Source organism: Ciconia boyciana, chromosome 18 (assembly GCF_034638445.1).
Source record: "Ciconia boyciana chromosome 18, ASM3463844v1, whole genome shotgun sequence".
NCBI lineage: Eukaryota > Metazoa > Chordata > Aves > Ciconiiformes > Ciconiidae > Ciconia > Ciconia boyciana.
The window spans coordinates 2,490,206-2,510,474 of NC_132951.1; the positions used below are offsets into that span (position 1 = coordinate 2,490,206).

General features: G+C 52.0%; 1 protein-coding gene across 15 annotated transcripts in view; it reads right to left on the reverse strand.

The window, feature by feature from the left end:
* The window catches only part of DAB2IP (DAB2 interacting protein), a 170,316-nt gene that overhangs the window by 41,959 nt on the left and 108,088 nt on the right, over positions 1–20,269 (reverse strand). For 11 of the 15 annotated variants that reach the window (XR_012045664.1, XM_072883003.1, XM_072883016.1 and 8 more), the window contains one exon: positions 6,033–6,186. Coding sequence is in view for 14 of the 15 variants with exons in the window: in XM_072883003.1 (XP_072739104.1) it covers positions 6,033–6,186 (154 nt within the window). In the remaining variant the exon portion in view is untranslated. Of the gene's footprint in view, positions 1–6,032; positions 6,187–10,610; positions 10,721–14,065; positions 14,156–14,560; positions 14,780–14,853; positions 14,873–20,269 lie in introns of those variants that run through there. The other 4 variants (XM_072883007.1, XM_072883010.1, XM_072883008.1 and 1 more) reach the window with 4 other exon arrangements.

Genomic DNA, 20,269 nt, shown 5'->3' on the forward strand with positions numbered 1-20,269 from the left:
CATCAGTTACCGAGCCAAGGTCTTAAAGGCCAACAGTTCTCTGTGTCTTCTCATGTACACGTAACCTTCAAGCCGCTATCTCCTCCAGGCTCTCCTGGCAAGCTGACAGACCATGACCGTGGTACCAGAACTCTGCCCTGCCCATAAAGCCCTCCGCCAGCTGCCCTGCCCTTCTTTGCACTTGCTGCATTTGGTGACGTCCAGTAATATTCTTTATGTACATCTCTGCTTGCAAGCCAAATGGACCTGGCTAGTGGTTTAAAAAACTCCCCTCTGAGCTTCATTTCCACCAGTCTCAAGCTGCAGAATTATTTCTGAGTGCTTTATCATCTCACAGTGTTTGCGTTTACACACTGCACACTGGGTTATCTGCTTCTGGGAGACACAATCTCCTTTAATTTCATGTATCTCTCAGAAGCCTAACCTGTTCTTACAGCAGAGCTGGCACTTGCTAAGATTTGTCATTAGCTAATCTCAATGATGAGTTGAACACATCCCTTCCTTTGAACACAGACATCTTCTAACCAGGACAAAATGACGAGAGGCCTATCCTGGGTCTTCACACAGCAAATGTAAGAAATCTTCCAACCCTTGATATCCCAGAAGCTCTCTCCTTCAGGCAGAAACTCCTCCCTGTCCTTACGTGCTTTCATCCTCTGTCCTGTAAAACTATCTGTTCTTCTGAGCACAAGTTATCTTCTGTTTCCAAGAAAAGAAGACTCCATATTAGTAGGCACAGTAGTATGATCTTTTCAGCATCCTTTCATGCTTCAGTGTATTTCCAGCTTCTTCAAAGCTTCCCATGACAAATCTGGCCTGCATCACCTCCTGTTTGCTGCTGCAGATGCTCACGGGAACCTCTGTCCCTGAACCTTTCACAAACGGACTTCTGGTGGCACAAGAGATGTACCACTTGCAAGACTGTGCCCACTGCGTGTGAGCCCTACGCCTTGCTCTGCCAGAGGGTACGGCAGTTTGGCGTCTTGAGCCTTTTCTCAGTAAGAGTTCCTGCAACGGCATTTAAGCCAAGCATAGCCATAGACCCGACTGGTAATGACACCTAAAGAGAAGCAACGCACGGCTGCATTACTGTTGACACGGTGCTGTAGCGTCTTAACACTGAATTACGAATACAAAGATCCCAGAAATACCACTTAGCAACAGTTTTGAAGAACAGAACTTACAGTGAAGTAACACGGAAGATGCACAGCAAACGAGCATTGCTCCAGACAGCTCCCTGGTTGCTTGATCAATGTGAGTTTCTACAGCTTCAAAACTGTTCTTCAGACAAGAACCTAACAATTCAGAACTTGAGCCCTGCCTTATTTGGCCCATCTAATTCAACTGTGAAAGACTCAAAATCATCCATTTTCACATCCAAACCATCGAAGTCCTGGCACTACTGGTATAGCCACACTGCCCTGCAGGTGTTACAGCCAGGTTTCTGTACCCCACACTGGGAAAAACCCACTGACACTGACTAAGGTTCACAAAATTCAGTCCCCACTGATTCCTTAGAAATCAGTTAATAAAGGTGGAATAGGTCAAATACACCTTTCAGTAAAGTACCCCATTAGTCCATTTCCTCAAAGGCCATTTCTCACCTAGCTTTTTGTTTCGCTCTTTTGTTTTGACGGGAATTTGGCGTACAAATGCATTTGAAAACAATGTCCTCAGATCTAGAGAATTTGGTAGGAAACCTGGAAGTTCTTCCATAAAAGCAAATTATGACTTCTTTGATTGTTGTTGAAAGATGTTCTCTTAAAGACGAGTTCTCCTTGGTGACACACATGGATCCCACAGCTGCCTAAAGGCTTCATATCCAAATAAAGAAGCGTAAAAACGTTAACTGTCATACTTAAGTGAGAGAAGGGGAAAATCCTCATGTGTCAGACATGAAGCCCTCCTGATCTGATGGGAGTTGAAGGTCGTATCTACCATGTGTGACCAAAAATGTAATTTTCCCCAGTTCTGCAATAACATCCCAGCTTTGAGCTCTGACCTAAACATCATATGGCATTAATGATCTTCATGAGATATTAATTATCTTGATAAAGAAAGTATTCTGGTTTCATCAAGATTTGGGATATGCTAGAATACTATTAATGTACAGGATAAACTCAATTAATAAAACTCATTAGTTTCTAAAATGTTACTTATTCACATTTATTATCCACACTCCTTGGATGGGTGATCCCTTAAGTCAGACAAAATCTTGTCATTTTAAGAACGTCTTAGGTATAGCATGGGTTCCTCAAAGTACACTTGAAGGAATCTCACCGGAGTAACAACAGAAGATGATAACCGAGTTACTGAAGCTGCTTCACTCACAGCGTTCAAAAGATTTTACGAGGAGAAGTTAGGGTTCAAGCTGGTAAATACCAGCATAACCAAGTGCAGAAGGGCAAACCGGCGCTGCCTGGGCCAGCCCCGCAGACCTGCGACGGCTGCCCAGGGCGTCCAAAGGGCCACGCGAGCAACGGCCAACACTTGCACAGCTGGACCAAATTTAGTGGAGCTAAATTTAGCTCCACTAAATTCTCCCTTGCTCAGGCAAGGCCAGGATGAGGCGACACAGTTTCAGCTGTAGTGGAGCAAGTACCGTCCAGCAGTAGCTTTTTCCTTCTCCTGCTCCACATCCCCCAGCTATGTCCTGCGACAGCCCAGACACGAGCTGTGCAACAGGACAAGACTTTGGTCTGCCAAGACGGTAACAGAGCCCTTCACCCTAACTCCCTTGCCTGGCCCAAGTCACCAGGATCCCACAAATGCAGAGCCAGGAACAGGCTCTGGGAGTCTGGACTCCGAGTCTCCTTCACCAGACTAAGATGCCCACTGTATATTTAGCCCCCGCAGCATGTGCAGTGGCATTAGATGATGCTGCTGACTGGGAAGTCTTGTAAGGAGAAAGAAGAAGATATTGAGTAACTTTTTTTAAAAAATCAATGAAGAAAACAAGTAAATACCAACTGCCAAGTACCCAGCAAGTCAGAAAAAAGCAAGTTTCATGGAACTAAATAAGCAGAAAAAGTCAAATGCAGCATTTGAAAAAGCACTGCATTACTGCTGACTCTCCTTACCCCTGGCAGAGCCCAGCTGAGGGGGAGCAGAGCTGAGCAGTCAGCTTTGGCACGTCTTAATGCAGGTCCGCCGAGGTAAAGGAGAGAAACAATTGCACTGTACCTTCATACAGCCAGCTCCCTCCAAACGAGCCGCTTGGTTTTTTTCCACTGCAGATGGCTTTGGCACCTCTTGCTTTTGTCTCCGTTTGGGTGCGCTGCCAGTTCTCTCTCTGAACCTGCCTTCTTCAGCGTGACTCCATCTGCAGCCGTGTCAAATCCTGCTGTCTTGTTCTCCGAGCCATGAGGCTGCTGCTGCAGCTCGGTGGAGGAGGACCTGTGGCATGCCGTACCTCGCGCTGCCCGTGCTGGGCATCCTGGACCACCACCAGCTTCTGGAAAAGTTGCTGCACGCTGTTGTTGGTGAGGGACCCCAAAGAGCACGCTGAGCCAGCCCGGCCAACCAAGCACCAACGTCCCAAATGAGAACAGACAGACACAGCCAGCCGGTGATGGAAGCAGCTTCCTAGGCACCGTCCGCTGCCCGATCACCCCACCGCAAGGAGAAGGCAGTAAGGACAACGTAAGGCTGGCACTGCCCAACAACAGCAATGCTTCGCTTCTCAATTTGAGAGAGCAAACTTGGCCATTCCTGACAGATCTCCCTAGAGAACAGATCCACAACGGCCTCAAAGTGCAGGGACAAGGCACCATTACCAACCCGCAGCACCGTCGCAATCCGCTGTGCAGAAAGTGTCCTGGTTCCCCTTGTCTCCGTGACTCCGGCAGTAACTGCTCACTTGACATTTCTTAGTCAGGGCTCCTCTTCCAGGACGTCAGCTGAGCTTCTCGCTCTTCAGTGTTCCCACACACAGCACTGTCACGGCTCTTGGCCATCAGCTTCGGTTTTCCTTTCAGCCTTGTGCAGACTTCAACCAGAGCTTTCCTACTTCCAGGCCACAGGAACCACTACAGGTTTTACTGCTCTTCGCTGAGCTTCCACCAAAAGGCAGCAGCAGCCTTTGCCAAGCCTTGCCTGTACCTTCAGATAAAGCAAGGCTGAAGGACTCGGGACCGCAGGCCACAGATGGGACCCTCAGGATGCAGTAATAACTGAAGGCAACGTTCGAGCACTGAGGAAGAGACGAGGCTTGTGTGGTTTTGTCGCTCGGCTTTCACTATTGCCCGACACGGAGAACCATGGGATAAAGTCTGTGCCAATGCACGCGGGGGTCCGGAGGGGCGAGCAGCAGCTGCCCAGCCCGTCCCAGCACAGGCCACCCCTCTGCCCGGGCTCGAGGCACGGCCCAGGTTCGTCCCTCCTGCCCTGCACTGCCCAAAGGCAACGCTAACCCTTTCTTCCACCAGTCGTACCTAAGTGCACGGTGGATTGTGGTCACCGCCTGCTCCCCACCAGGGATCCTGGGAGATCTGCAAACCCATTTCAGTGCTGACCTCACTCCGAATTTGAAAGAGCCTCTCTGGAGATACAAGACCAGCGCATTAACACTATATGCCATTTAGCTCTCACCTCAGTCCTTCCCGCTGGAGCTTGTTGATGAGTAACCATCAGTTACAAATCAATGTCCCTTTTGTTTTCTGGCATTCTTCCTTTCCTCTGCAGGATTCGCAGAACAGCAATTAACATCTTTTTTTCTGTATGACTCTTCTTTATCCAACTCACTTAGAAATAAAATCTTCTTCCTCCTTACAAGTGCATGACTTGTGTAATTTCCCTCTCAGTCAACTTTCTACAAGTACTGTTCATATCCCTTCCTCTGCTCTTGCGTGCTGAACAGAATTGGTAAACAACTCTTATATTATGGATGTCACATCTATTTTCCATCTAGCTTCATTTTATCTTTCTTGAGTGGAATGTAATAGAGGCCATATAATTTACAAAACTCTTCTCCTCCTGACCTGCCGCACTTGCTCAATCCTACAGAGAATGAACAGCACTGGAAAACTTACACCTCAGCCCATTTCAGAGCTTATGTTTGGGGCTATGTTTTGCAAGACTGTTTTTGCGTTACCTGCTTATATTTTAAGAAATGGATCTTTTAACTCATTTCTTTCCAAGTGTGCTAATTTCAGTAAAGAAAAAAAATCTTCATCTCTCCAGTCTGACTCCTGTTGGACACTGCCAAGGCCGTCTTCACCTAGCACTGCCCATCCAAGGAAAGCCTGCAGTCCCATCACCCCCCTACAGTACGATCCGACCACGGATATATGGTCTCTCTGCTCTTCTATGTCCAAGTACAAACAGGTTATCTTCTCTTCACAGAAACGCAAGTATCGACCACCTTATTACTGTAAGAAAACCATTTCCCAGTTCTATATCCAGCCACTGCCATAAGCAATAATACTTTGCCATCCATGATGCAGGACAAATGATTCCCAAGACATAGCACATTGAATTATCCAACTACAGACTGGTTTGTACGTGTCCTACCACCTCCTGCTAGCACAGACCTAACCACATGCCATAACAGATGTTAAAAAAAATTGAAATACTCACAGATTTTTCTATTTACCCAAACAAGTGAAGCTTCAGTTTTCTAGACGAAGTCCTCAACACTCCCACTGACAACAGTAGGCTATCTTTGTGACCACGTATAATGTCTTTGTGAACAATGAGTAGGGATTAGCACTTTCCAATATCTGTACGAACATAAACTACCAATTTATGTTCTGCTAATACACAGCCTTAAGTAGTTCAGCACCTGTGCCAGCAGCAAGCTCTGCTGCGACAACGGTTACAAGGCAAAGAGCTCACCGCTCTGATTGTGTGGGTACGATCCTCCTTGGAAAGATGGAAGTAATTTTGTGCTTATGCAACGGTCCCCGTGCAGCAATTCAGAGCAGAAATGGTTTGTAACAGCGACAGCCCAAGATGCGACCCCGCACCTGGCTCCCCAGTCAGCCCCGTCACGCGGCAGGAATGGCCCCTGGGCGGACAGAAAGGCTCCTTACCTCGAAGCAATAGTCTTGTCCCAGGATGCTACTGTGGACTGGCTTGATGACCACTTCTTCCTCCATACTGAGATCCAGAGCCTCAACAGCACTACTGGGACTGAGCAAAGACTCGTGGGAGCGTGATTCTTTCAGCCTCGGCATTAGATGGGATCTAGAGGAAAAATGTAATGGTATCAGTGGATGCTTTCCTTCCCAGAGAAATTACTCACTCCATCTGTTAGCAACAACTGCAGAATATTCCTGGGAATTTTTTGCCATGAGATAACTGAGGGCCCAGAATAGCCGGGACTGCTACACTGTCCCATTTATAATTCAGTGAGCACGTTCTGTTACAGGCTCTATGTTCAGTGAAAACGTTTTTTTCCAAACTCCGATGCAGTCAGGACTACGTTATTAGAGGTTTGTAGACTGCGGGTCTCTGCCCAGCTGAATATGTCTTTAAATGGCCATCACACGTGCTGTGTGAGGCTTTGCAGGTGCATCGGAGTACGAGTGGACCAGGGAGGCCGGCTGGCCCCAGCACGAACTACTGTGCTCGTCAGTACCGCAGCCGGGTCTGCAGCACCCGGTGCTGAGCTCCAGTGGCGCTGAGCTCCGACTGCCAGCACAGGACTGGGTTTGCACGCGCGTGGGAGATCCCATCAGCATCCTACTTCATTTCGTGCCGTTTCGCAGCACCCAGTCCCTACTGACAGAAGGACGTTACCTGCCAATGGGGAGGAATTAATGACAGATCCTTCTAAAAGCCCAGACCTGTGTTCGCTCAGTGCACGCAGAACGTTCCCCGGGGAGCGGCCGGCACTGCCAGGGCAGATGCCGCCCCTGTGCGTAGGTACCCTTCTCCCCACCAAAGCACACCCATCTGTATCGCCGATGCAGCCAGCGTGTGGATCCGCACTCTGTAACCAATAACCCGAGGGCTCGTGTGCTCTCTCCAATTGTTACACACAGCCCCGGGACGGGGACAGTGTGGAAAATAAGGCCATGATAGCACTGGCAGCATTTAGCAGCAGGGAGCCCACAGACAGCAAGCAGCACACCATTTTCGAGACAGCCAACACAATCAATGATGCTGTGACTCTTAAAACCAGAGAGCTCAAGGGGGAAAAAAAAAAAAAAAAAAAAAAAGAAAGATAGCTAGGTACTCCCAGGGAAAACAGAGCAAAACCATAAAGTGGCAAGGGAAAAAATAACCTGAGAGCAAAGGGAGCAGTTACCTTCTCTATAACCTGCACCATGTAAAATGTTCCTAGGCCAGCCAGCTCACTAAAGCTCTGATCCCGGTAACTCTGACCTTTAAAACCTCTGGCAAGCACTTTAGGGTCTTCTGACGAGACCACATGTCCCTCTGTCTACAAAGAGAGTACAACGCCTTCTTCAAAGGCACGGAAGGACAGAAATAAGGGGAGTTTGAGATATTCTCAGCACGGTCTTTATGAGCGAAACAACAACGCTCCCAGTATACTCTCAGATTGCTTTGTCTGTGTGTGTTGAGTTTTGTTGTTCTCTAGAATAAAGCTGACCAAAACACAGAGAAATGTCAATAGAGCATGCAAAATTCATAGCTTCCAGTGAATCACACGCCAAGCTGAATGTAGAAAACAGCCGAAGGAGACTCTAAGATAAGCAGCAGCAGAAGATAAAGAGGTGCTTCTCTAGGTTTGCCATTAAGATTCATGCCATCGATGAACCCCCAGGTCATAAGGGATCAGCCCGCAGCTGGGTTCTCCAGCTGAGCACGCTGAAAGGACAGCTCTGGAAGCTGCAGGCCACCCCTCCTCCCCAGCAGCACCGCAGGATAACCAGCCCGGGGACGCGCTGCCCGGGGGTGAAGTGACAGCACGGTCTCCAGACACCTCCCTGCATCTACTGAGGCGGACGGCCAGGACCGGCTGTGGCGATACCTGTTAAGGCATCTGCAGAAAAACAGACGACGACACCACAATCTTTTCCTTAGGGGACAACTGCCAGCCCTCAAATGTTAAAAGGCCTGGGTCAGCAGAGCCCTGCGCTGGATCAGAAGCGGTGGCTCTGAAGCAAAAGGCTCTCTATCCCATTAGTGATTCTCTAAACTGCCCACTCACCCCATATCTCTATGGTGAATAAATTGATCTTTAGGAACTGAGCACAGTCATTTCCCAGTACTTTGTGGCAATTTTACACTATTTTCACAGAAAAGGGTCCATATCCTTTTCCTCTGAATGATACTGTAAATTAACTCTAACACAGGCAGACAGATCAAGTTACCTCTGGATGCTGAGTGCAGAACCAATATCCAGCAGCTCAAGAATTGACAATGCAGACTGCTCACCAAGCCCCGATAAGCCCAGAATCAAGGCATTTATGGTAAATGTTATTTCCATATTTTACAGATGAAATTAGGAAAGGTAAGTAACCAAGCTGAGACTTGCATTCTTGTATGGACAAATACAAATACTGATAATCTAAACCCACAACTCAGGAACTACATACTGTAACGCACACATGTACATCACCGAGCTGGACTGCTTCATGCTGGCTTGAGAATTTTTGTTAAAATTAAAACAAAACAAGTCTATTTTTCATTTAAAACTACTGCAGCTGCAAGGCCACTGGTGGGAGTGCAGATGTGCAATACAAAGAATTACCAAGGGGGAGCTTCTCGGGACATATTACGTTCCCACCAGATTCAGCAAATGCATATTTATATCCCTCCATACTCTGCCATACGCCTCTGGGAATCCTAAAATTAATGGCACTTTTCTTAGGCAGGAGGTTATTTGTCAGGTTTTTGCCTCGGCGGGACCCGCTCCCATGATGTCTTCTACTCCTGAACGGCCGATCAGATCCAACCCAGGTCAGTAACAGAAACATTCTTCACCAGATGCTGCACTGTACGGAGGGAGCGCTGCAGGTCTCAAATCAGCCCTAAAAGGCCCAGCATCTGCCTGTGTATCAAGAGCTAAGTGGGGAGATGTCATTAATTAGAGACTCTTGTTGGAAATCTCAGTGGAAGGGATGAGAGATCTCTGCCAGCAGCAGCCCTGGCAGAGCAGGATGAGCCCTGCCTGTGCAGAGCCTCCCCTCCCCAGCACCCCAGAGCTGGCCCTGATGCTACGGCCCTTTACCCACGGCAGCCCGGCACCGTCCAGGGGCCCTGCAAACGCCCCGGCGTGCAAGAAGGGCTGTACACCACCAGTCTTCAAAGGACACATGGTCCTTTCATTTTAATACCCTGTTCTAGAGGAGAGAGCATTTCTCCTGTCCTTTGGTAAGTAACATGACATTTGCAGCAGGACTCCGTTTACTGGAAGATGTTTGCAAGTCCCTGTCGCAGCTCCCACAGACTTCCCTTTGTATTAACAGTAAGAAAACGGTCCTGCTAAGGCCATAAGCTGCTTCCCTGACTCAGAGGGTGAGGGCACTCTTCTTACCGAAAGGACCACTCAGCCTTCCCCCCGTTTGGGCAGGGACAACATAAACCCCCCAGGTGTGTGTTACAGTGAAGCCCTCGGAGCAATAATGTCTCTGTCTTGTACTGCATCAGGCCATAAAAGACCTGGAGGGCTTCATCCAAAGACAATTCACTGGGCAAGGGCTGGCAAGTGCTAAAAAAAACCCCAACAAATCCGCTTGCTGATGAAGAAGTACAGAAATACCAAGCACACAGCGTGACGGCTGGACTCAGCCTGAAATGGGGCACCCGGCACCGGTGCGGCTGTGCCGGTGTGCCCCCGCTGCTGGGGAGACTCGTCTCGGTTCCCTCCAGCTCTGCCCCGAGATTCACCACCCGCAGCCAGGATTTCCTCCTGGGCAGGCAGGCACGTTTCTATCAGGAGACCCCAACAACCTGATGTCCCCAAAGGAGTGTAACGATACATCACTGCTCCTGGGGCAGCAGCGGTGATATAAGCAGGAGATGGATACTCCTCAGCTCTGCCTGCTTCCACCCAGGGTGGGCAGAGAGCAGCATCCATGGGGAAAGAGATACCAGAGGCCCTGTAAACTCGTGCTCCTCCTTGGCCATCCGACATCCTCACAGGCAAACTCACCTGGAACATCATTTGCTTACTGTGTACTTCCAAGTACACAGTAAGCAAATGTACACTTCCAAGACGACAGAGGTACTTTGTTCAAATTCATCCCTCTACCATCACTTTACAAAACGCTGCCTGTGGGGCCATCCAATCTCTTGCCGTAACAACTCACTGTGTATTCCAGGCCCTGTCCCAGCTTACGTGAGCTGATCAAATTCAGTTCCTACGCCTTTTTTTAATGTGGTGGGAATAGCCAGCTGCCCAGACACGTCTCACAACAGCAAACCTTCTTTCCAAACAGCACATTCAGTTCCTTTCGCCACAGGCCTTATTTTAATCCCTTTCTACTTGCCTAAAGTTCAGTTGAAATGAAGGGGGGGAGAAATCTCATAAAAGACCACATTAGTTCTAAAGAGAAATAACATTACCGCTACCGGCACTGACCTGGAGAGTCCTACGGAGAGGCAGCCAGTCTCTGGTTATTAAAGAAAGAGGTTTACTGCCCAAGAGCAATGAGAGAGGACTGTTGTTCTAAATAATAAAAGTCATAAAACATTACCATGTGAAGGGATGCTATCCCCCTCTGCCTGCTTCCTCCATAGGCAGCCAGAATTAGGGACGTCAAGTATTATCAGGCTGTGACAGCACACCTAACCTAGCCAGGACCTTGCCGACTGCAGCGAAGACTTTGTCGACACAGAGGTACAAGCACGGAGGGACAATCCATTCTCTCCTCATCAAACTTCGGGGCTGGGTTTTGAGCAATGGAGGCAGCAACCGTCCGTCTGCAGCAGCGGCACCACGCACGCAGCAGCTCCGCAGAATGACTGGAGCGACTGCCCGGGAGTCCAGGCTCGATGTTCTTTCAAGAACAAAGATACTCTGCCGAGGCTACAAGGAAGGAAAAAATGTAGGGCCTGTCTACACAGAATTATTCTGGAATAGGTCTTGTGTGTTAAACTCATACACTCTTATTCCAGAATTGCTTTCTTGTGAAGACAAGCCCTCAAAGGGGCAACCCCATCGGTTTTCATTTCAGAACCTCACCTGCCTGAAACCACCCAGCTGCTGGTTCTGGGGCTTTATGATGAAAATTTTCCTGATATTTTTGAGAGACAGAAACAAACAGGGAACCTGGCCGGGCAGCTGCAGAGGGATGGAGCAGACACAAAATGTAACACTGAAACATGGGGAAAAAAATAAAGAGCCTTTCTTAAATCTCCTACTGTTCCACTCTGAGAGCACAAGCAGATTGGGGAATTTTGAAGGAAGTCCAGGCACTAAGCTGAAGATGTCCCATTAATACCAGCTGCAGAGTTGGCCTTTGCAACGTGAATGCCTCCCCGCCGTCAGAGGGATCTGATCTCCTAAATTACAGGTTTGACTCTGCGACACGTCTCCTGGTCAGGAAACATTCCCTGCATACAGCTCTTCAAGGGCTGACAGCTCTTTTCTCTGCCCAGTGGGGACGGGGGTCTTTAGGGCAGTCCTTACCCTCTTAGCAGCACACGTCCGCTGCAGGGGGTCCTACATGCACAAATGCAGCAGAACAGACCGTGAGATCCACGTGCAGCGTAGACAGAATTTAAATCTGTCTCCAGCCTGGGGATTAGGTTTTGTTATGACTGAGAACAAAGTGGACAACTCCACCAAATTGATTTGCAACATCAGATGGGAGAAGGATTTTAGCAGTCACAGATGGGAGTAAATCACACGCCATCCTCTGCCAGCTTCACCAGGGGCAGCAAAATCGGGCGCCGGGGAGCTCAGCTGCGTGCAGGCTGTCCCACCTGAGGCTCGGAGCCTCGCTGCTGCTGGTTACGAACTGGGACTACGCTCTCTGCAGAGCCCAAACTGGTCCGATGCTGCATTTCTTCCCGCGGCAGAGGCAAACCAGGCTCTCCTACACAGCAGCTCTCCCCCAAGCCCTCTCCTTGCCTCCTCAGCATTGCCTGTGTGACCCCCCTGCCTGGTGCTGACTTCCCGCTAACCTCCTGACCACTGCTGGGAGTTCTCATCCATTCCTCCCCAGTGTCTCATCCTGCTTCAATTTAACAAATAAATATGAAAGTGATGTTATGGGAATAACCAAGAACAGCACAAGGGAACTTGCATGCTTCCAGAAGATGAGAGAATGTTTTTTTTCCTTGTAGGACAGGACGCGTGGATGAAGTCTCAGCATGCAGCATATCCTTCTCCGTGTCCTGCTAACCTGAACTTTCTCCCACGGTTTTCTGAACGCCAGCTGCTGATCCCTGCCCTGGCAGTGCCGCGGTGGGCTGAAGCGGAGGTGGATGCTCTGCAGCCTTTGGGGCTCTCTGGGTGGCAGGGTGCCGGGAAGCATCACTCGGCACAGGAGCATCACATGTTACCCTCACTAACGCAACACCTTCGCTGAGCAACACAAAGGACATGTAATTAAACTTATTAATGCCTGCCCTTGTTTTTCGGCTGTTCTCAGTTTTAACCGGCAGCAGAATTAATTACATTCAAAAGGACTTTGTCAGCTCATACCAGATTCCAAATGTTGTTTTTGCCAGAGCAAACCTGAAGGATGATTTTAACCCGTGACATTCGCCCGAGCGTGGGTATTTGTTTGTTTAACAACGTGCCACTGCAAAGTTTGTCGGTGACAACCTGCAGGTCCAGCACGGTGTAACCAGCAGGGATGCCGACTGGATTTGTAACGTGCAAGGTGAGAGAGACTGCAAAAGCAAGGAAAATGACTCAAGAGCAAGAAACGAAAGGCGATTGGAAGCATTACTTCAGTTTCAATAATAAAAAATGTTGTAAAGAAGCTAGCGAAGGAACTTCTCCCTATTTCTCAAGAGTGGAATGGCACCACCATCTTGCTTTTAACAGAAATTGACACTTCATATAAAAAAATATTACCTTTTCTTATCACATCACTCTAAACCAGCACACATTAATAGTGCTGTATCTGGGCACATCTGATGCACATGGCAGGCACAGACCCATCACTCTTTGGAGTTCAAACCATAGTCCAGCCCTGAGAACCAGTCACTCCCACAGCACCAGTCTGGAGCGAGTAGGGATTGCAGAGCCCCGAAAACCACCTGGGGAACCTCCAAGGAGGCCCAAGCAAAACCAGGCCGTACGGCTGCTGTGAGCGCTGACCCGGAGCCCCCCCGCTCCCTGCCACCCCCCGTGGGCAGGCACCGCTGACACACGGGGCGCTGCCCAGCTGCACCCGAGACTCACGAGTTCCCACGGTGGGAGGAGGGTGGGGATAAAAGTGTTGATTTTTATCACTGAAATTTTGCTTAATGTGGGTCTAGAGGCAGAATCTGGACAAGAAAGAAAAAGCAAGGCAGGATCTCTCCTCCTGGTTTAACCACAAGGAAACTGAAGTCGCAAGCCCCTCTCCCACACCACGGCCCTGGCTCCTGAGCCCGGCCACGGGTGGCTTGCCTGAGGCAGCGACGATGCTTTAATAAATAATGATGAGAACAAATTCTTCACACACACAATCATGGCCGGAGCGCTGCTAAAAATAAACAATCCGTGCCGAGGACCGGGCAGAGAGCGAGGGGCCGGCTGGAGTCACCCAGCGCCGGCTCGGCGACAGCCGCAGTGGCTCCGGCCCCGCTCCGCTCCGCTCCCGGCCCGCTCCGGGCCTCCCCGCGCCCCCGCCCCATCCCATCCCATCCCATCCCGTCCCATCCCCATCCCCATCCCCATCCCCATCCCGCCCGGGGGTCGCAGCCGGCAGCCGCTGTGACAAGCGGCGCCGCGGCCCCGCCCGCGCCCGGCCCCGCCGAGGCAGCGCCGCTTCGCCGCCGGGCAACGCGCGGGTCCGGCCCCAGATCGCGGCCGCAGCCCTGGGCGAGCGCTGCGGCCCGGGCGCGGAGTTCGCTTTGGACGCGCAGGAACCCCGGCCGTGCCCGGGGCTGCGCGACGCGGGGCGCGGACCTCCGCCGGCCCACGCACACCCGGGTACGCACGCACCCGTGTACACACGCCCTCACCCGCACCCCCTTCCCCCGCACTCACCCGCAGGGCCCGGCTCCCGCCGCGCCGCCGCCGCGCCGCCGCCCCGCTCCGGCTCGGCCATGCCGCGCTCCCGCCGGCCGCGGGCGGGCCGCCCCCCGGCCCCCGCCGCCCCGGGCCGGCCCCGCCGCCGCCGCCGCCGCCGCCGCCGCCCCGCCCCGCCCCGCTCGGGCAGCCGCGCCGCCGCCGGGGCCGCCGGATTGGCTGCGCTGTAGCTGGGCAGAGAGCCCCGGGCCCGCCGCCCCCGCCCCGCGCTCGCCGCTCGCAGCCCCGGGAGCGGCCCCGGAGGAGCGGCGCGAAGCCCGGGCTCGGCTGCGGGGGGGCGCGGGCGGAGATCGCGCTTCCCCGGCCGCCGGCGGGGACCCGCCGTGCCCTCCTGCCGCGGCCGCCGAGCCGCGGTCCTGCTGCCCCGCGGGGCCGCCGCCGCCCGCCCCTCCGCGCACCCCGCTGGGCGCCGGCGGGCTCCCCCCGGTGCCCCGCGGTCGCCGAGCCGCTCACCCCTCGCCAAAGCCGGCCTGTCCCGCGTCCGTTTCATTTTGTTGTGATAAAGCTCGGGAAAATGCAGTTCTCCGGGAGCCTTTATTTTTGCAAAAACCGCACTAGGGCGCTTCTTCCCCGACCGCTTCCCTGCTGCTCGGCGGGGAGGCTGTCCCTGTCCTGCAGGTCGACGGTACCGGGGAGGGGAGACGGGAGGCAGCAGCCTGCCCGCCGCCAGGCCGCCCGCTCGGCTGCCCTCGCCCTCGGACGCACACGCACATTCCTTTCCCATTTTGGAAAGCCGAGTCACTGACCTTTGCAGCAGCGCAAGCCACAGTAAGGAGTAGCGTCTGCAGCAGCAGCCAGCCGCACCTGCGTGAGCCATGATCCGCACCCCGGCACCCCTCACGCCCGGGGGGGTCCCGCATGAGAACGGGCCGCCGGCCGGCACCCGGCGAGGCTCAGGCGAGCGCTGCGCTCACGGCCCGGCTCCCCGGCGCTCCCGGCGCAGCTTGGGCTTGTTGAAGTGCAGACTCACAAAACACGGTGCCCAGAGCAGCAGGTAAGTGCGAGGGGAGGAGGCGAGACGGTGGAGAACAGAGGGGAAGGCTACACACCATGGTCCAACTGTCCTGATTGCCACCATCCTCACCCAGCCCACGCCGACACGTTCCCAGAGCCAGACTGCTGCTGTCATCGTGGCGTATTCAAATGCCTCCATTACTCATCAAGAACAAAGTAGGACTATCTAGTAAATGAAAAACCACCACATGGCACTGTCCCCTGCCTGTTATTTATGGCTGCTTCCTTTTCCACTTTTCAAAGGCTACCGTCCATGTCTGCAGTAAATCATAAATCCTCCAGCTCGTGCAAGGCTGCTCCGGATCAGGGGAGAAAGCAGGCACCTGGGCTGCACCTGCTGCTCAGCATTGGAGGGGAAAACGAGAACAAAGGTAAATATCCCTGATTAAAAAGAATACCCAGGGCTTCCCCACACCAGGGGGGAAGGAAGCAGGTCTCGGCGTGGGAGACTGGCGGGTCCCGCCCGAGGCAGCAGGCACGAGTCGCGCCTCCTCCAGCGACTTGCAAGCAGGATTCCCAGACGGACCGTCCCTCCAGCCAGCACCACCGCGCTGACAAACGAGTCAAAATTCGTAGGTTCTCTGCCCAGCTCCGACACTAACTCCCTGCACATCCTCACTTACATGCCTCTCTTCCTCCTCAGCCGGAGAGGTGGGCATGACCCCCTCTCACCTCCAAAGGATCCAGAAAATGTGAAGGACTGGCAGCATTATTGCTGGGCTTGAATAATAAGGAGCACTGTCTGTCACCTAAGGCCAGTAGGGTCCTTTCCTTCCTTCCAGGGTAAACTGGTCCCCACCATGCCCTGGGGACGACGGCATCAGCTCACCAGCCACGCCGGGACGAGCAGCTTGTGCAGCAGAACGCCCCGGTCAGTGCGTTTCCCACCTTGCCTCCTTAGCGGCGCACATGCAGACCCCGTCTCCTTGCAGTCTGCAAAGAGTGCTCTGGATTTAGCACATTTTGCCTCGTTTTTCCTTCCCCCCCTGTTTCCCCCGCCAGCGGTTTGAAGTTTTCTCACCCTTTGCTGGCAGATGCCATGCAGAGAGACAAGCTCGCTGTCCTCGATCTGCTTTTCAGGGCTTCTATAAAGTAGGGCACCAGCATCAACCCAGCGTCAGGTTTTTGATACATTGCTGGAGTAGCCAAAAATAATAACAGGCAGCTTCAGTCAATCTTTTCGTTCTCAAATCTGCAGCAGCAGCAGCACAGGGGTCCTTTGTGCGGCAGAGCAAAAATATGGTGCACGCCAGACTGAAATCCCGGTCAGCAGTCCACAGCCATTCCTGCCTCTGAGCCGGGCTCACCAGCAGCTCCCGAGTAAGTGCACTTGGGTCCTCAACAGGGAGCCCTTGCCTGGTGGGGTCCCCTTGCCCACAGCCATCAGTGCTTTGCTCTCCGTATTTCCTGTAGCACTTTATCTCCCTTGCTGCGGCAAAACGCTAAGGTCAAGTTACAGTTTTACCAACCCTCTTATCTTTCTGGCAAGGCATGAAAATGCAGAACCTGAACTTTGGAACGGGCCCTCGCACTTGCAGTGGGTGGAGAGCGGAGCAGACCGAAGGCAGTGGGAGAAGAGAGAATCCAGGTTCTCTCTGCAGCCCAGCACTGGAATATTTTCTGTTGCACGTTCAGACACATTATTAGGACAATCTGGAAGGAAGTACCGAACCCAACAAGCATGTGCTTTTGGCCTGTGTTCCAGCAGGAAGCCAGATATGCTGGGAACTGTGGCAGCTCCAGCTGACGTAAGGACCCAGCACAGCTCTGCTGCTGCTACCAGATGACAAGGAAGAGGACCAGCAAGACCCAGCGAGCGGGCTCTGTTTGCTGGGAACTGCCCAGTTGAATTTCCCCTGTCCCAAACGTGAAATTCCAGACGGTCGGTCTGTGCAGGACTGGCACACGAGCCAGGCATCAGGAGATGAAGTAACGTATGAACTTGGAGCCCCCAGGTGCTCTGTGGTCCTGTCCTGCTGCACATTAATTCTTCACACTCTCACCTCCGCAAATGACAAATGTGTTTCCCAAAAGTAACATGCTGCCAGCGGGCTGTCCCATTGATCACGCTGTACTTGGGCTGGTGTCTAAAACACGCAAACTTCTTGGGGCTACAGGTCTGTAATGCACAGGTCCTTCATTCTGCCCACCGCCCCATGCCTCTGGACTGAATATCCTTGTGTAGCTCAGGACGTACAGAAGCTAAAACTTTGCAGACCAGGGCCTCGGGGACTGCTCTTTCCCCCTCCCCAGGGAGTGCCAGGCAGGGAAGAACCACACTCCATTGACTCAGTGCTTAAATACTGCTGCAGTGAGCATTACTACCACCAAAAAGAAGTCCGTACGTCAAAGTCTCAGCTAATTTTATTCCAAGCCGGAGTTTATCCCAGCTTCCTTAAAGCAAGCTCGTACCTCATTCCTCATGTGCACAAGGTGGTGTTTTTTCCCTGCAGACTGTTGCTCTCCCTGCGGGCGGCTCCGTTCGGAGGGCGATACGCAGGTGTACAACACGGTCAGAGCTATTACTGTCACTGCCAAGGCTGGCATCCTCCCTGGGGCACTGTACGTGACCTCTACCCCTGCACATTTGCACCTCCTGTTATTTACGGGATCCCAGCACCCACCCACACGACTCACTGTTTAAGAAATAGCATTTGTGAAAGGAAAGCCACTGTGCTTCGTCAGAGGGCAGGTAAAATAGTACCTTCAGTGGGTTATTACAGTCAGTTTTCCATTCCAGTTAGGCTCAGTGATTATTATTTGTATTATTTGTAGTCCTCTTTTCTTGGGTCACTTTATCTCCTTTGGTCCCAGCCAGGCCTGGCTTATTCTGTTGCCTCGGCTGGACAGGGGAGGATGGTCAGACACGGCTTTGCCTCCAGCCCTCTGGGCAGCGACCCTTCCAAACTCCTGCTGTGTTTACCTGTTTGAGCTATTAGACCCAGGTACCTCTCACTTTTTGTTGACTGTGAAGCCAGTGCTTTATGACCATGCTGCCTATCACTGGGAAAAAACGAATTCCCCGATAACCTTGAAGAGTCAGAAGTGGAAGGGACTGTGATTACCCAGATTTATTCCAAACCTACAGTTAAAATCAAAATGCCTGTCGATGTCCTAAAAAGCACTTATTCTAGAAAGTTCAAACGATCCCGTATTTCAGCATAATTTAACATTAAAAGACACATAGTTGCACAACTGGCTGGCTGTGACTGGGTTGCTGCTCAAGCGTTGGGGTGGGCATAGTCATTATTGCGGGGCTCTTCTGAAAAACTCTTCAACAGATGTACTACAGCCTATGGCACCGTCAAGCAACATACAGATTTCACTGCAGATGCCATTAAATCAACTCTCAGGACTCCCAACGTTCCTCCATCAAACTGCATATTCACACAGTAGCCTCCGAGCGCTCAAGAACTACAGCTGAGCAGCCCGTAACCTTGACTGCATTGCTGTGTGTTTATTTTGTCCTTCAGTTCCATTTCAGCACAAAGGTAATGTGAGGCTGAAGGGCACAAAAATTACCCAGGCCTTGTGGACTACAGGAACAATGGCCAGATTAAACTAAGAGATTACGAAAAGATTTCTTCAGCTGCTTTATTAAAATGTGCTTGCTGTTCACAAAAGCTGAGCTGCGGCAATGTAGCAGAATTGACATCTAGCACTGCTGAAAAATCAGGCACCATATCAGATAGCATTTACACTGAAGGAATATTTAACCTCTGACTAATGCTGCCTTTTACTCCATATTTCATAGCGGCTAGACAGTGGATCTGGACCAGCCAATTTCTCTTTCTGCTTGTAATTAGCTTCACTTTTCTGCTCTCCTGAACAAGTATTAGACTTTCCTCTAGGAATGTAATCCCAATCAACAGGAAACCTGTCTTTACTGAGATGCCACTCATCTTTTCTGGAGATTTTATTTAAAACATAACATTGTTCACCTTCTCTTCCTCAGTCTTTAATAGTAAGACCAGTTGCTCTCAGGGTACCCAGCCCCCTGAGCTGGGAGCCAGGGACGGGGAGCAGAATGCAGCCCTCACAATCCACGGGGAGATGGTTAACGACCTGCTACACCACGTAGACACACACAGGTCTATGGGGCCAGATGGGATCCACCCAAGGGTACTGAGGGAGCTGGCGGAAGCGCTCACCAAGCCGCTTTCCATCCTTTATCGGCAGTCCTGGCTAACCGGGGAGGTCCCAGTTGACTGGGGGCTAGCAAATGTGATGCCCATCTACAAGAAGGGCCAGAAGGAGGACCCGGGAAACTACAGGCCTGTCAGCCTGACCTCGGTGCCGGGGAAGGTTATGGAGCAGATCATCTTGAGTGCCATCACGCGGCGCGTACGGGACAACCAGGTGATCAGCCCCAGTCAGCTTGGCTTTATGAAAGCCAAGTCCTGCTTGACCAACCTGATCTCCTTCTATGACAAGGTGACCCACTTAGTGGATGAGGGAAAGGCTGTGGATGTTGTCTACCTAGACTTCAGTAAAGCCTTTGACGCTGTTTCCCACAGCATTCTCCTGGAGAAACTGGCTGCTCATGGCTTGGACGGGCGTACGCTTCGTTGGGTAAAAAACTGTCTGGATGGCCTGACCCAAAGGGTTGTGGTGAAGGGAGTTAAATCCAGCGGCGGCCGGTCACCAGTGACGTTCCCCAGAGCTCGGTATTGGGGCCAGTCCTGTTTAACATCTTTATCCATGATCTGGATGAGGGGATCGAGTGCACCCTCAGTCAGTTTGCAGACCACACCAAGCTGGGCGGGAGTGTTGGTCTGCTGGAGGGCAGGAAGGCTCTGCAGAGGGACCTGGACAGGCTGGGTCGATGGGCTGAGGTCAATCGTATGAGGTTCAACAAGGCTCAGTGCTGGGTCCTGCACTTGGGTCACAACAACCCCATGCAAGGCTACAGGCTTGGGGAAGAGTGTCTGGAAAGCTGCCTGGCGGAGAAGGACCTGGGGATGTTGGTCGACAGCCAGCTGAATATGAGCCAGCAGTGTGCCCAGGTGGCCAAGAAGGCCAACAGCATCCTGGCTTGTATCAGGAATGGTGTGGCCAGCAGGACTAGGGCAGCGATCGTCCCCTGTACTGGGCACTGGTGAGGCCGCACCTCGAATGCTGCGTTCAGTGTTGGGCCCCTGACTCCAA